This window comes from Sparus aurata, chromosome 1 (genome assembly GCF_900880675.1).
Source record: "Sparus aurata chromosome 1, fSpaAur1.1, whole genome shotgun sequence".
Taxonomy (NCBI): Eukaryota; Metazoa; Chordata; class Actinopteri; order Spariformes; family Sparidae; genus Sparus; species Sparus aurata.
Genome location: NC_044187.1, coordinates 33737582 through 33751768, shown reverse-complemented (window position 1 = coordinate 33751768; position 14187 = coordinate 33737582). Strand labels below are relative to the sequence as shown.

General features: G+C 40.2%; 1 protein-coding gene across 1 annotated transcript; it reads left to right on the top strand.

Annotated features, from left to right (window-relative positions):
- Positions 1-371: 371 nt before the first annotated feature.
- On the top strand, positions 372-11897 carry trim25 (tripartite motif containing 25). The gene is made up of 11 exons (XM_030415278.1): positions 372-483; positions 803-1409; positions 1680-1775; positions 2497-2730; positions 3528-3696; positions 4070-4120; positions 4397-4533; positions 5307-5418; positions 5755-5895; positions 8046-8105; positions 8202-11897. The coding sequence occupies exons 2-11, from the start codon at positions 822-824 to the stop codon at positions 8732-8734; spliced, it is 2121 nt and encodes a 706-aa protein (XP_030271138.1). The 5' UTR covers positions 372-483; positions 803-821; the 3' UTR covers positions 8735-11897.
- Positions 11898-14187: the final 2290 nt, after the last annotated feature.

Sequence of the window (14187 nt, the reverse complement as noted above, 5' to 3'; positions counted from 1 at the left end):
TTACATGTATTTAACCACTCTTCCATTAGGGACAAACTAAATAAACAAATAATCTTCTTTTTTGTGATTGGCTTAAAAAACAGACCTTGAAGAACGAGACGATTTCAATCTGTTTCACAGTGTTGCGGGGACCTTATTTTCCTCTGAGATCAGCTTTGTTTGTTCAGTTATGGAAACAAAATGTATTTCTGAGTTTGTATTTTTACCTCAGACATACTGCAGTTTTTAAAATGTGAGTTTGAGATCTCCAAAACTACATAGTGCCCCTTTAAAGAGTAGTTTACTACTACGACGACGTGAAGCAAAGTACGGGACAAGCGGCGGAGAGACAGGGGGCGGGACCTACCCAGGTGTCGTCACAATCTCTTGATACTGGACCAGCGGCGCAGTCAGTCACCTCAGTGACACCGAACTGTGGGAAGCTGAAGTCCGGCGACGTCAAGTTGGACTACCCACCACTTACCGTGCACTCGAGGATTCAAGGTATTGTGCAAGATTTCGTCGAACTTTATGGACGCTTTTTACTTTGTCGGGTGACTGTTCGTGTTTTTGAATGTGCGTATGTAAATATGAATGAACAAACCCGACGCGAAATGTCAAACCTCGTCTCGAGATACATTCACTGATACGCCGACTGCTTTAATTCACAGTAGCCGACCACTGTGCTCGAGAAAGTACGCTAAATAAGAAGAAAATAATCGACATCGACAGTGAATATTGCAAACTAGATTTAATAGTGAAGTATTTACTTTCGTTTTCGTGTAACCTACGTGAGAAGTTAAGTTTCGTTTCTCCCTCGCAGCCTCGACTGACGTTTCATCATGGCCGAAAACGAGTTTTCTCTGATGAGTCTGGAGGATGAGCTGACGTGCAGCATCTGTCTGAGTCCCTTTGACTGTCCGGTGACCATCCCCTGCGGACACAACTTCTGCCAGGGCTGCCTCCTCGCCACCTGGAAGGACACCTACAGCTGTCCTCAGTGTCGGACCCTCTTCGCCACCAAACCGGAGCTGAAGAAGAACACGGTCCTCAGCAGCGTCGTTCAGACCTTCAACCTGAGGACGAGCAAGAGCGAGGCCAGCCTGGTGGTAGAGGAGAGCAAAGCGGAGAAAGATGATGTGGTCCGCTGTGACACCTGTATGGAGGCAGAAGCGTCCCAGACCTGCTTCACCTGCATGGCCTCTTTCTGTGAGGAGCACCTGCGGCCTCACCGGGAAAACCCAACTTTCCGTGTCCACCAGCTGGGTGAGCCCGTCGGCGACCTGTTGGAGCGCATCTGCCCGGACCACCACAAGCTGATGGAGTTCTTCTGCAGCCAACATGGCCGACCAATCTGCAGCTTCTGCCTCCAGCAAGTCCACAAAGGCTGCACCTTCATGTCACCTGAGGAGCAGAGGAGTCTGAAAGAGGTGTGTGTTTGTCAGTAACTTTAAAGGGGCAGTTAACCCGAATCAAGAATAAAAAATCCCACTTATCTCTAATAACCATATGTAGTGTAGTTTATGTGTTTTTGCCCAAGTTGTGACATATCCACCTCTTGGACTTGGACAAAGCTCCTATAAAGTTTGTAATGACTCTTTTTAAGACAGGATCCTGTGCAGAAAAAGACCACCATTCACTTTGAACGGTGTGGGTATCTGGCTGAATTAACTGAATGTATCATATTCTTCTGTTTGTAGAATGACCTGAGAGGCAAGTTGAGTTTGCTGGATGGGAAGATGACAAAGAACGAGAATGTTGTCTCTCAGATGCGGGACGTGCAAAACAAGCTCAAGGTAATGCTCTTCATTTGATAATTATTGTAATATTCACATACATGGGAACATTTGTGCATTTGTAGAAGAGGAAGCTGGGTTAAAATGAGAAATAAATAAGTTGAAAAAGACTATACTAAATTCGGCATGATTATTATTGCTTGATAATGTGGGAAGGATTACTTTAACAGCTTCTTACTGTTGTGCACATTTAAACACGAGGATCCAAAAACCATTGCACCATTTATTGAGTGAGAAGAGGGTAGTTACATGGATGAATCATTTTTTATACTGTTGATCATCTAAGCTAAGGGAGATTTTTGTAAGCCTTCACCAGGATCAGGTTTCAACTTTATCTCACAGGTAGCTATGCTTAGTGGCTCCAGCACAGTGCATAATGTACCTCCCTAAAATTCTGCAGTACTCATAGGTAAGTATCAAACAGCTGTAAAACATTACATCATGATTGGTGTGGTAGCATAGTTGTAAAATGATTGAACAGAACACACCCAGTCCTTATGTAACCTCCCCGTCTATTAACTCCTACTCTGTGCACAGGTGAATCTTTCCAACCACTCCTGGTCTAACAGAATTGACATTCAAGCATGACACTCTTAAACCGAGTGATTCCTCTTCATTTTCAATCCATAACCATGAGTTTTTGTATTGTCTTTCAATGGTGCTTCTGTCATTTTGTCTTGTTACTGATCTGTTGCTCAATCCTCTCATCATCCTCCCCTAGGACTCGGCAACCAACAGGAGGAAGGCGTTGGCAGCTGAGTATCAGCAGATGCGGGATATGTTGGCCCGAGATGAGCGAGAGGCTCTGAATGCAGTTGACCGTGAGATGGAAAGTGGTCAGACCAAACTCAAAGGTCTCATGAAGAAGTTCACTGAGAACATTGATATTATGAGCAAAGCTAAAGAAGATATCCACAGTCTCCTGAGTCAGTCCCAGACTCTGGCCTTCCTACAGGTGAGACAGCTGTGATCAATTTGCATAGTATCGCACAGTTTTTATAGAAAATTGCTGTGGCCTAGATAAACTGGTCACTGGTCGCTATGGTACTTGGGGGGGTCCTGTCTAAGCCACAAGCATGCCAGCCCATAACACAGCCAGATGTCAGCAAACCGAATAAACCAGAACTGGCCCAAATCTGGCTCAGAGTTAATTTCTGTTCTGGTGGGCTGGATTTTGCCCAAACTTGGCCCTGCAACTTGATGGCATTTCTGAGAAGTCGATCTAACAATATACAGCAGTAATGTTTTTTTTAAATGTGTTAAGTTCAACCCAAGCCTGATGTCTTTATTAGAAAACCTGTTTCCTAAACTTCCTAAAGTCCTGTTTGACCTCAGTTGTGTTTGCAGACTTCTCAGTTTGATTTGTACTAAATGGCTGAAACTTTCAAAAACATGCATTTGGCAATACAGTTAACAGCTTCTCATCTCAATGACAGCCCTAATTGGCTCATATTTAATCTGAACATTTTTAAAATTCTTCTGTTTTAATAAAACTGTACTGTATTTAATATTTAATTCTGGAAATCCTTAATTCACTGCCTATGCCAGTTTAGTATTTACTAGTCTTGAAAAACGTCCACATTAGGTATTGGATCTTATCTTCAAACCATGTTATAAATAAAGAACAAGAATAATTCTAATTAAAACTTTGAGGATAGAATTTATTTAATCTCTGCATGTGTATCATCTAGGCTGTTGTTAATACATTTTTGCTCGATTAAAGAAAACAACATTGTATTCCTCTCCTCACAGGCATCATTTGACCTGCCCGCAGCCCATAACTTTGACCCGCACACTCCTCGAATCAACCTGGACTCCAAGAAGGTGATAGCAACTCAAGCATTTGCTGCTGCGCTCAGGGAGCATCTGACAGAGATCTTCAAACACCCTGTTGAGGCCAGACTACTCAAACTTAAACCAGGTCAATCTGCAGGTACATTTTATTGGAAATTTTAATGTGAGAAGATGTATTATGAAAGTATAATGTAGTCAATCATCACACTTTTCTTTTTGCAGAACTTAACACCAGCATTGTTGCATCAGGTGAGATGGTGTCATGGGAAATACTGGACATTAAAGCAAAAGTTGACTTTAGTTTTGTGTTTTTGGACTGTTTGAAATTCAGAGAAAATAAATGTGTTGCCTTGTGTAATCATTATACCTGGGATCTTCAGGGCTGTAACTCAGCAGGTGGAGCAGATCGACCACCAAATGCAGGGTTGGCGGTTCGATCTCCAGCTCCTGCTGTTCACAGGTGGAAGTGTATATAAATCCAGTCCCTTTACCATTCACAGATGAAAAAGCAGTTCCTGCCTCAGGAAGTACTGGATCTAAGCAGGAATATGGTATGTTCATAACATATACATATGTAACAAAATGAGTGCCAATGTGTATGACAGAAACATTTGTGGGTTTTTGTTTGTCAGTTCATGGGTGCGTTGTGCATGCTGAATCTCTTAAGTTTCAATAAAATACCTTAATATGTCTTTGGCTAGCATACATGCTCTTTGAGAGGGTTAAAAGAGTATTAGCAACTTGCATTTTTTTTTTACTTGACTCTTCACAATGTGATTAAATCAAAATGTCTTCTCATTACACCATCTGTGTTTCATAACTACCAGAGCCTCAAAAGCAGAAAAGAAAGCCCAGGTCCCACAGTCCTGGAGGTCCACCCAACCTGCCACCCTTCCAGCCACACGTGCCTCCTTATATGATGCAACAGGGCTTTAATCAGCCTTGTAGCCCCCATATTATCAGGGTAAAAACGTACAATATGGCAGACAAAATGTGAGTAGTTACGGAGGAACAATTCAGGAATTGTCTAATAATTAACACATTTTTAATGAGTAGGTCCTGAATAATCCTTTATTCAAGGACTCTCAGGAGGACTCTTTACTTGTTTGAACTGCTCAGTGGCGGATTCACTGTTAATCAGGAACAGCTCATGGAGACAGAACACTGGGGGATACAATATTAATAAATCTTTAGGTAATCATTTTTTCAAAGTACCTGTGACTCACAAAAAAGAACACTTTCTCTGGAGCAGCTTCCAGATCAACCACTGAATGGCAGAAACTAGTAATGACTCATTCATTAGTAATTACTTCATCATTAGTTATTCTTTTAACTGCTGCTAACTACTCATATTGAGTAGCTACCAAGGGGTCCCTTATTACCTCATAATAACCTTGCAATTACATACTATGTTTAATATACATGAATAGTTGTAGCTCATCATCCTTAATTCAGAGATATTCAGGACCTACTATTAACAACCCATTAATCATTAGATAAATCCTCAGCCATTCCTCTGTAAGTATTGTGTTGTAAGATTGTAATTGCTATATTTTAGGCAACTGGACTCGTTTCAGTTGGGAGAGAGGTTATATATATATATATATATATATATATATATAGCACTTAGAATTACCATGACTTGGATGACTGAGAACCTTCATCACTGTATTGTAAGATGTTGCAGATGCGGGTGCATGCGCAAGTTTTAGTTGATGTCCAATTTTGTCCCTACTTTTGCTTATTTCCATTGCAGGGATACATTGGGCTCCAGGGCAGCCCAGACCTCCCATATCCCTCGCTCCAGGTTATCAACCTCAAGCCGTAGGCCAAAAGAAGAAACCTCAAAGTAAGAAATAGTCAATTCTTGACTTATAGACGATGTAACAATTTATGGCCAGTTTATACTGTACATCTTGCTGTAATCAATGTTCTAATGCAATAAATCCTCCATAAAGTCTGTTTTGTTACATTTTTAAAATGTGTTCATTCAACCTAATCGTCATATTGGAGGCTACAGTTTTGGTGCTGCTAAATTGTATTGTGTTATACTGATACATGTGTATAGTATTTTGTCCACCCTATTTATATTAACCGATGAAGTCTCCTATGCAATGTGTTACTGCAACTGCCTGGTCATAGATAACAACTGAACATTGCCTTTATTTTTGTTTGTTTTTTTTAGAACAGACCAAAAAAGCGCCCCAGTCCACTGAAGCCAATATGGGAAATAAGGACCAAGCCAAATCACTAGAGAACCTGATAAGTTTTGAAGAGAACGATAACCCTAGAGGCTGTACTCCTGGAGCTGAAATACAAAACACAGGTAGGCACCATTTACCTTCCCCTGGAAAAAGTACTCCTCTGATTTAGATTTGTAACATTTTTGGACTAACGATGGTTATTAACAGAATATATTGTATATCAAAATCTATGCAGCAGGAGATATTTATAAGATGCACAATCCACAAAAGGCTTCACAGCTGTATTCACAAATGAATGTGTGCAACTAGGCACAGGTGTTGGGCAGCCTGTAAAAAATGGTTCAATTTGAATGTGGTATTTTCAAGGTTTGAAAGGACTTGGAGTAGGGGTGTCACAAATCCTTGATTTGATTTTTTTCTTTTCTTTTCTTTTTCTTTTAGCACAGATCACTATGTTATTTTTAGACTAGTCTAGGATTATTGATTTTATTCTATGATAACTCTTTCATTTTTTAAATTCTTATTTCAAATGATGATCTATGTGGTGTGGTGAGTAATGTAATCTCCACTATTCATTTGCAATGTACCACAGTAAGGACATATTGTCAAATTTGAATAGTTAGTGGAGTTTTAATGCCCCGGACTATGTGCTGAGACCCTATTTGTACTGTTGCTGAAGTTTGGTGCTGTTCTGAGCATTATTTGTGGCTTTTTGGTGGCGGGTATATATTTGGATCCATTTACTGCAGTGTATTATTGTCGTGCGGTTGTTTCTGAGGTTGATAAAACTCTGTAAATTAGCGGTCTGCTAACTTGATCTCTCGAGAGGGAGTGCAACACAGATTCACGGTGTGTTAGACCATGGATTAAACTTACACCGGAATATCCCTTTAACAGACAGACTAGAGATAAACCTATAAGCTCCGCCCACGCAGAGGACACGTAGAGTTCCTTTGCCATTGTTCGCTGAAAGTGAAACCTTCTCCTTCCGCGCTCGGAGCAACTTTAGGACCCTCCCCCTCCAAACATTAGCCACTTACAGTGCCATTCCCCATTCCCTGCCCCTCTAACACACATTGGCCTGCCACCTGAGACTCCAGATTCCAGATTCTTTGATTCGCCCCTTCCACGTACCAGTGTAAAAAAGGGGAAAAAAAAAATGCGGCAAATTCACTGGTCGCACTGTCTCAAATTTGGTCGCAAAATGCGCCGATTTGGTCTCAGTGTGGAGCCCTGAGTCATCATTAATGTAGTGTGCTTCCATGGTCATGTGGCTCTATGTTGCTCTGGAGGTCCAGCAGTCTGTCATTAAAGCCACTAAGTCTTCACTGCTCAGACCTCCAATAACGTTTTCCTTCACATTATCATACATGGAGGGCAACACATTTGTGGTAAGATACAACCTGTTTGGCATTTTGTAACATGGATCCAGTACGATGATTCTATGCTTAAATCAAGTCTTTCCCACCACTGAATAAGATTTCTTGTCTGGTCCTACAAATACCCCTATAGCACTTGTTATTGCTTTAGCGTGAATATCATTTTGCTGAAGTTTAGCTCTAGATGAGGACAGAAGAGTTGGCTGTGTTAACAGTGTAATTTACTCAGTTAAATCTACTTCTTTATGATGCCTGTGGAGATGTCTTGCCATAGTTGTCATGTTGCCTGTGGACGCGTATGCTACGCGCACATAGAATATCATACAAACTGTTGTTTTCTTGTCGATAACACAAACGCTGTTGACATAACTCACAGAGAATGCAAAGTATTTCCACACCAGTGATTTCAGAGAAGCAGGAGAAGGTTTGAGTTCTGTTGATTTGACTCTTATATCAGCATGGTGTCTTTTTATTGGCTACAGCTTTAGGTTAGAGGAAGTAATTTGCCGCACTACAACATGCTGTGTGTGTGTGTGTGTGTGTGTGTGTGTGTGTTTTTTTCCATCTTGGCATCCCTGCCAGACGTGACAATAGGGCATGGCTATATCCTCAATTCCACTTTTTTCTGCTTCAGTTATAGTTACTCTTGTGGTTTGCGGTTATTTTGTGATTTCGTACAGATTACAGTCTTCCATGCTGTTGCTCCTGGATTGCTTTTTGTATGATGATGCAGCTAAAAAACTAAAGTGTGATGATTCAACTGAAAAAATACAAGTCGACTCTTTACGACTGATGATTTTGTAAAACTGTTAGTTAATTTTAAAAATTTATTATTTTTAAAAAGCTTTTATTTGATATGCAAACTAAAAACTACTATTTGTCTTCTGTTGTAGAAACTTCATCCATTCCACCAGACATAACATCTGCTGAGAAAAGAAGTGAACTATTGAAATGTAAGTATATGAGTGTAGCAGCTATATTTCCCTGTTATGATAATAGCAACCATGTTTTTTTTTTATGTATAATTATTTTATTTTTGTCCATAACAGATGGCACAGTGCTCACTTTAGACCCAAAGACGGCCCACAAACGCATCTCCCTTAGTGAGGGCTTCACTAAGGCCTCTGTGTCAGATGAGCACATAGACTACCCAGATTCCCCTGAACGCTTCGCTGTCTGCTCTCAGGTGCTCGCCTCCAAGGGTTTCTCCAGAGGGCGCCACTACTGGGAAGTTCGACTCAGCAGCAACAATTTCATTGGCATAGGCTTGGCTTACAGTAGCATTGACCGCAAAGGTCCCACCAGTCGGCTGGGCCGAAACGCCCAGTCCTGGTGTGTTGAGTGGTTTAACGTCAAGCTGTCTGCTTGGTATAACAGCAGTGAGACCGTGCTGATCAATCCCAATCCAAAGCGTGTAGGTGTGCTGTTGGATTGTGAGGAGGGCACTGCTACGTTCTATAACGTTGCAGACAGGGCATATCCCTTCCACTCCTTTGTGTTCCCCTTTGCTGAAGCGGTGTATCCAGCTTTCTGGATTTTCTCAAGTGGCTCTTCCATTACGTTGTGCAAGCTGCAGGCGTGAGGGGCATATGCTCATAAATTGCATATGCAAGAGCACACATACAAACTGTTAGCTTGTTGTTCTGCCCTCTCTTATTATTAATGCAAAAGAAAGCCTCGCAAGTTGCATTTAGAAATCCTGTCTTGAATGGGTTTTAACAGTGAACACTAGAAAAAATATTCAAAATATATATATTCTGATTATACCCAATGTTTGAAGTGGAAAACCATTGTTGTCTGTGCAGTTGCAACTGAATGGCATATTTATGGTATCAGATGAAACAATGAATAACGCCACGGTGCTTATTACTGCTAGTACCATTCTGTTAGGTCTCCCTAATGCCAAGAAAATGAAGGAATAGATGGTGGTGGTTATTCTCAACAGTAACTGGCATCATGTAGCTTATGTCCTTAATTGTTGTTAGTTGTGCTTGGTGTGATTTACAGCTGCTGACTGTGGTTGTGACCATAAAAATTCTTCCTCTCAAAAAAGAATGCAAGTCATTGTGACTCACTTATATGTGCCAGTCACTTCATAAAAAGTACTTAGAAATGTATAACACAGGGTATATTGCCTATGTAGAAGGAATCCAAAATGCTGTGTTTGATGGCATAATATGTAGAATACAACAAGCAACCAACAATCTACAGCAAGCAACTATCTACAATGGCAATCAGTAGAGTGCATAGCTCTGCCCTTTTTTGTACTCACTCATAGATACCATCCACCTAAATGCACCTGATTTTGTTCATCAATATCCATGTATTACACCTTGAGAAATGAATGAAAATGTCAAAAAACACTCCATCTCAAAATGTTTAAAGTCCATCCCTTCATCCAGATCCTCACCAAGATTTAATATGGTCTATTCTTGGCAGAGGCCCACCCTCCATCCAAGTTTCACAAAAATCTGTTCAGTAGTTTTTGTATAACCCTGCTGACAAACAAACCAACAGTGAAAAACATATCCTTGGTGGAGGTAAAAACTCAGATGGGCTGTCAACCAGTTAGTTTAAGCTGGGTGTCTGACAGGGAGGAGTGGTAGCTTGGGTTACTTTGGTTTGTTTCAGTTTTCAGAGATTTGATCTACTTTCTCCTTTTCTATGCTCAGAACAGAATACACACACACACACACTGTTCGATTACTGTACAGCATATGTGTGTGTGCTAGTGGCTTTCCTGTATTTATGTGCAGATCATTTTACAAATTGTAGAATGGTTGGCAATACGACTGGATAAAGAATTGAATCACATCTATATCACATCATTATAATTGATAAGATTGGAATGATTGTTTTGGGGTGTGTTCGAGGTTGAAGATACTTTCTTCAGTCTATTTCAATATGCATTACAATATGAATAATTTCTGGAGACCTTATAAATTCCCTTAAGCTTAATATTCTCTAATAGTAAGAAGTTTAGAAAGTGAAAATGACTAAGAACTGTACACGCTGTGAACACTTTTTAAATTCTTGTCAGAAAAAGAAATTCAGCATGTTAAGTCCTTGTCATTATTGAGCCTGTCCATTTTGTTTTCTGATACGCAAAAGTTTTATCTGAAGAAGTGCTTGTTTATTCAAGCTGTCTAACTTCTGATACAAAAACATAACATGCAGTTTAGCTAAGTGAACCAACCCCATGAAATGGGTTTTACATTCCCTAAAGATTCCCTTGTGATGGGCTAGAAATGTATTTGTTGCGCAAGTGTGATTGGCTTTCCATTCTGCACAAGCAGTGTACCTTACAGACGTATTGAAGCTTCTAATTTTCATCTTGAGGATTTAATTGACATAAGCGATGTCGATTGAATCACCCAGCTCATTTCCTCAACTTTTTGACTGATAGGCTGATGAGAAAAGTAGTCATACGAACTCTGTTCTTATCAAGTTTTGACAGTCGCTTTTTCTTCCCTTTAACCATTAACCTATGGCATTCTGCCTAGATTGGTGGAGTTTGAGCCAGGAAATATTAAGAGGAGAAGGAAGGGATAACATGCAGCAATAATCCTTGATCAGAAACTTGGATGTCATGCTTGCATGGAATGCCCCATAGAAATACAAAGCCATGCTATTTTATGTCAATGGCAGGCATTAGACAAGCCCAACAAGCCATCAGAATGCTCTGCTGGCTTTTTGTTAGGTGGTTGGATGTAGGTTTACTTTGGCCTGTAAGATGTGTTTGCTGAGGCGCACTGGTGACATTAGTTACAGTGGCTCATTTCCTGCATTTGGCAACACTGGAGCACATCAGTGGTTGGTCAGTGTCCCTACGGGTCACTTTGATTTAGACTTACTACGAGTATGCTCATCTTGCAGGTGCTAAATGGTGTAATAAGCTGTGGTTGTCAAGCAGTTTAGATCTGTCTACACAACATACAGTACAATAACAGTGAAGTTAGCTTGAACACAGTTCTCTTTGTTTGCTCTGACAAAGGAAGCCTAAGTACTGACCACACTGTATTTAACGGGTTCACAGCTGGGAACAGTTCAGACATCATGACTGTTGTGGTGAATTAATCCATTAACTGGCTGTTAAGTGACATGCCAATATTTAAAGGTACAGCATATCACCACATGTAAAGTCTAAACCGGTATCGGGAAATCTACCGTTTTCCCTTTGCTGTTGCTTATCACAATAGAGAACTCTGGTTTGCAAAGCTTTGCGAACCTGCGGAGAGCATTCCCAAACCATACTAAGTGTCTAATTACAGATATTCTGTTGACACTGGTTTACTCTTACTACCGGACTTCCTCTACACAATGGGCGTGTCATTACATAGCAGAAAGAAATAAGATAACATTCTTCCTGCAACATTTTACATGAGTTCTGTTAGGGCTTGTAAAATGTATCCTAGATCAACCTCTGACTCTTGCGGCTCACAGATCATTTTGTTTTTTGTTGTTTATGCTGAGCTCAAACAGAAATATTGTTCATGGCTCTTGACATCTATTTGGTTCGCACTGCATGGGATTTGATGCTGATAAGTTAACATTAAACCAACCGAAATGTGTCATGCTTGCATGTGCGGTTCTATTCAGTTTACCCAACAGGAGATGCTTAGATGAACTATAAATATATCTATGTGAATCCATATTTCTGTATTCGATGTAGTTCAATTAAAATCATTTTGTATTACACATTAAGCAATGATTGGTATCAATAAACATGTTATCTCTCTCTTTCAGACACTCTATTTCTCTTTGTTAGAAGCACAGGTCATTTAAGGAGCAGTCTAACATGTTAGGAAATTTGTCTTTTGCTATCTTACTAACAGATAACATCAGTGACATCAACCTCCATCTCTATGTCCAGAATTACAGAGATGACACTGATATCGATCGATGGATGTTACTCATGTTGATCCACAGATACTATATTTATTTCTCAAAATGATTCTTTATTTTGATGAAGAAGTCCGTATTCCAAACCAGAACTCAGTGCTCCAGTATCCTGGAATATTGTTTTTACTGTTGCTAACAATACTATTTCCCAGAGACTTTGTTGAGGGATTCATACACACACAAACACACACACAGTTGTTGCTTTGTAAGTGGTCATGGTGACATGTCATATTTACGGTAGTGAGCTAGTGGTATCTGCATGAGCACAAAGTATGTGGGGGTACAAGTAAAAAAAAACAAACGTATATAGTATAACGTTATGTAATGTAAGATAGCAGGAATGCTGCGTTGGCACTATGAACTTTCATTTCAGCCTTGTTAACAAGCAATTAGTATTGCTTTTCTACATGGAGTATGAAGACATGCTGTACTGCAAGTGTGTACTGCATCTAAAGTACCTGTAAAGTCTACAGCCAGGTCCCAACATGTGCATTTCGCTGTATGGAACAGACCTCGGTAAGAAGGGTCAGAACTCGACAGCGCAATTTTGATGAGTGTGATGCTCCTGCATTAGTGCCACATGTAAGGAAAACCAAAAGATAACCAATTCTTCCTCGGGGAACTAAGGATGTCAGTGCAGGACATGGTTAAATAAATCGGTCAGTATTTAAATCCCAAAGTGCACTGCATAAGTCCCACATTACAAAGATGAATGAATATTTGAGAGTGGTTTAGTACCACCAAGATACCTTCTACATCACTCAAATAACTGGTATCCAATTGACCCGGTCACTACCCTATGACATAGCGCTAACAACACCAGTCACTCCTGATTGAGTTTCAAGTTGATTTGCATCGTGGAGATACGTTAAAATCTGCTGGAGACCAAATCCAGAGGTCTACATGTGGCTCAGCCGGACGAGCAGATACGCAAGAATGACACCTTTGTGGCTGCTCTGAAGAATGTTAAGCAGGAGTTGCAGGGTCATTAAGCTGAGTGGCAGGAGTCAAAGACATCCCTCTTTCAGGCCACAGAAGACCTTAAGAAGACGCTGCAAGAAAAGGAGCAGGAGTTGGGGGAGAAAGAACACTCGATGAAGTCACACGCAGTTGTCATCCCTGTGCTGCAAAAGGTTTTCTCCAGGTGCTCCGGTTCGCCCACTTTCATTGAAGAAGAAATTCTTCAATAAAAAAAAAAAGTTACATCAGTTCAGGCTGCATAAAAATGATTACATCTGCACAGCATCGCACGATCTGTTAAGTTAATATTACTTCTCTTTTATATGTTCCTGCAATTTTAAAGTTACATTGTCAAATAAAAAAAGAATACGTTGAAGGCAGATACAGAGCATTTGATGTATTAACTTTGGAGGGAAAGATTTCATGTAAAGGTAATGTGATAAGACACACTAAGCTGAGTCAACACTTGAAAGCAAAATTCAGTCCCTGGTGGTCTTGGTGGTCAGTAGTCCTAAAACCCGGAAATCAGTTAACATTTTTCTACATCTGGTTCCCTCTCTCGATGTCTACATTTTATTTTATTTTTTAATTGGTTTTAGGTTAAATACCCCAGATAAGGTCTGTGGCCACTGCAGGCCTGAGATATTTACAAATTGTATTGTACGGCATAAAATAAGTCACAAGTGTGCTACAATATAATTATAAAGCGCTTATGTGTCAGAGGTTGTCGAGGACATTAAATGTCATCACACTGAACACACTCATCTACTCACTAATCTGTCTTTACAAGCCGACTGCAGTTACAAACTATTCTAACTGTAACATTACAACTTATAGATTTTTACAGAAAATGTATATAATTGTGTGTTATTGGTGATGTTTAAGTCATGCACAGCGCCGGAGAAAGGTCTGTATAAAATAGGTGTTGGCTAACTGAAGACCAAACTTGTGCCCTATCAATAATAGATGAACAAATCAGAGGGCACTGATCTCAAGAATTTAGCTGCACTCTCCACAGGTTGTCCGGTAAGAACAGGAATGATGTTGATGGGTTAATGAATCCAATACACACACACACTCTCATTGAGATGCCCCTCATTTATTGCAGAATAAACTCCTTTGCTGATATTGTCTTGAGTGTGGTTACTACAGTAAAGAAATAAACAGAAATGT

Coding starts and splice junctions, on each gene's coding strand:
- trim25 (XM_030415278.1), top strand. CDS start 822: ATGGCCGAAAACGAGTTTTCTCTGATGAGTCTGGAGGATGAGCTGACG. Junction 2,731..3,527: donor AGACTCTGGCCTTCCTACAG/GTGAGACAGCTG, acceptor CTCTCCTCACAG/GCATCATTTGACCTGCCCGC. Junction 5,896..8,045: donor AGCTGAAATACAAAACACAG/GTAGGCACCATT, acceptor CTTCTGTTGTAG/AAACTTCATCCATTCCACCA.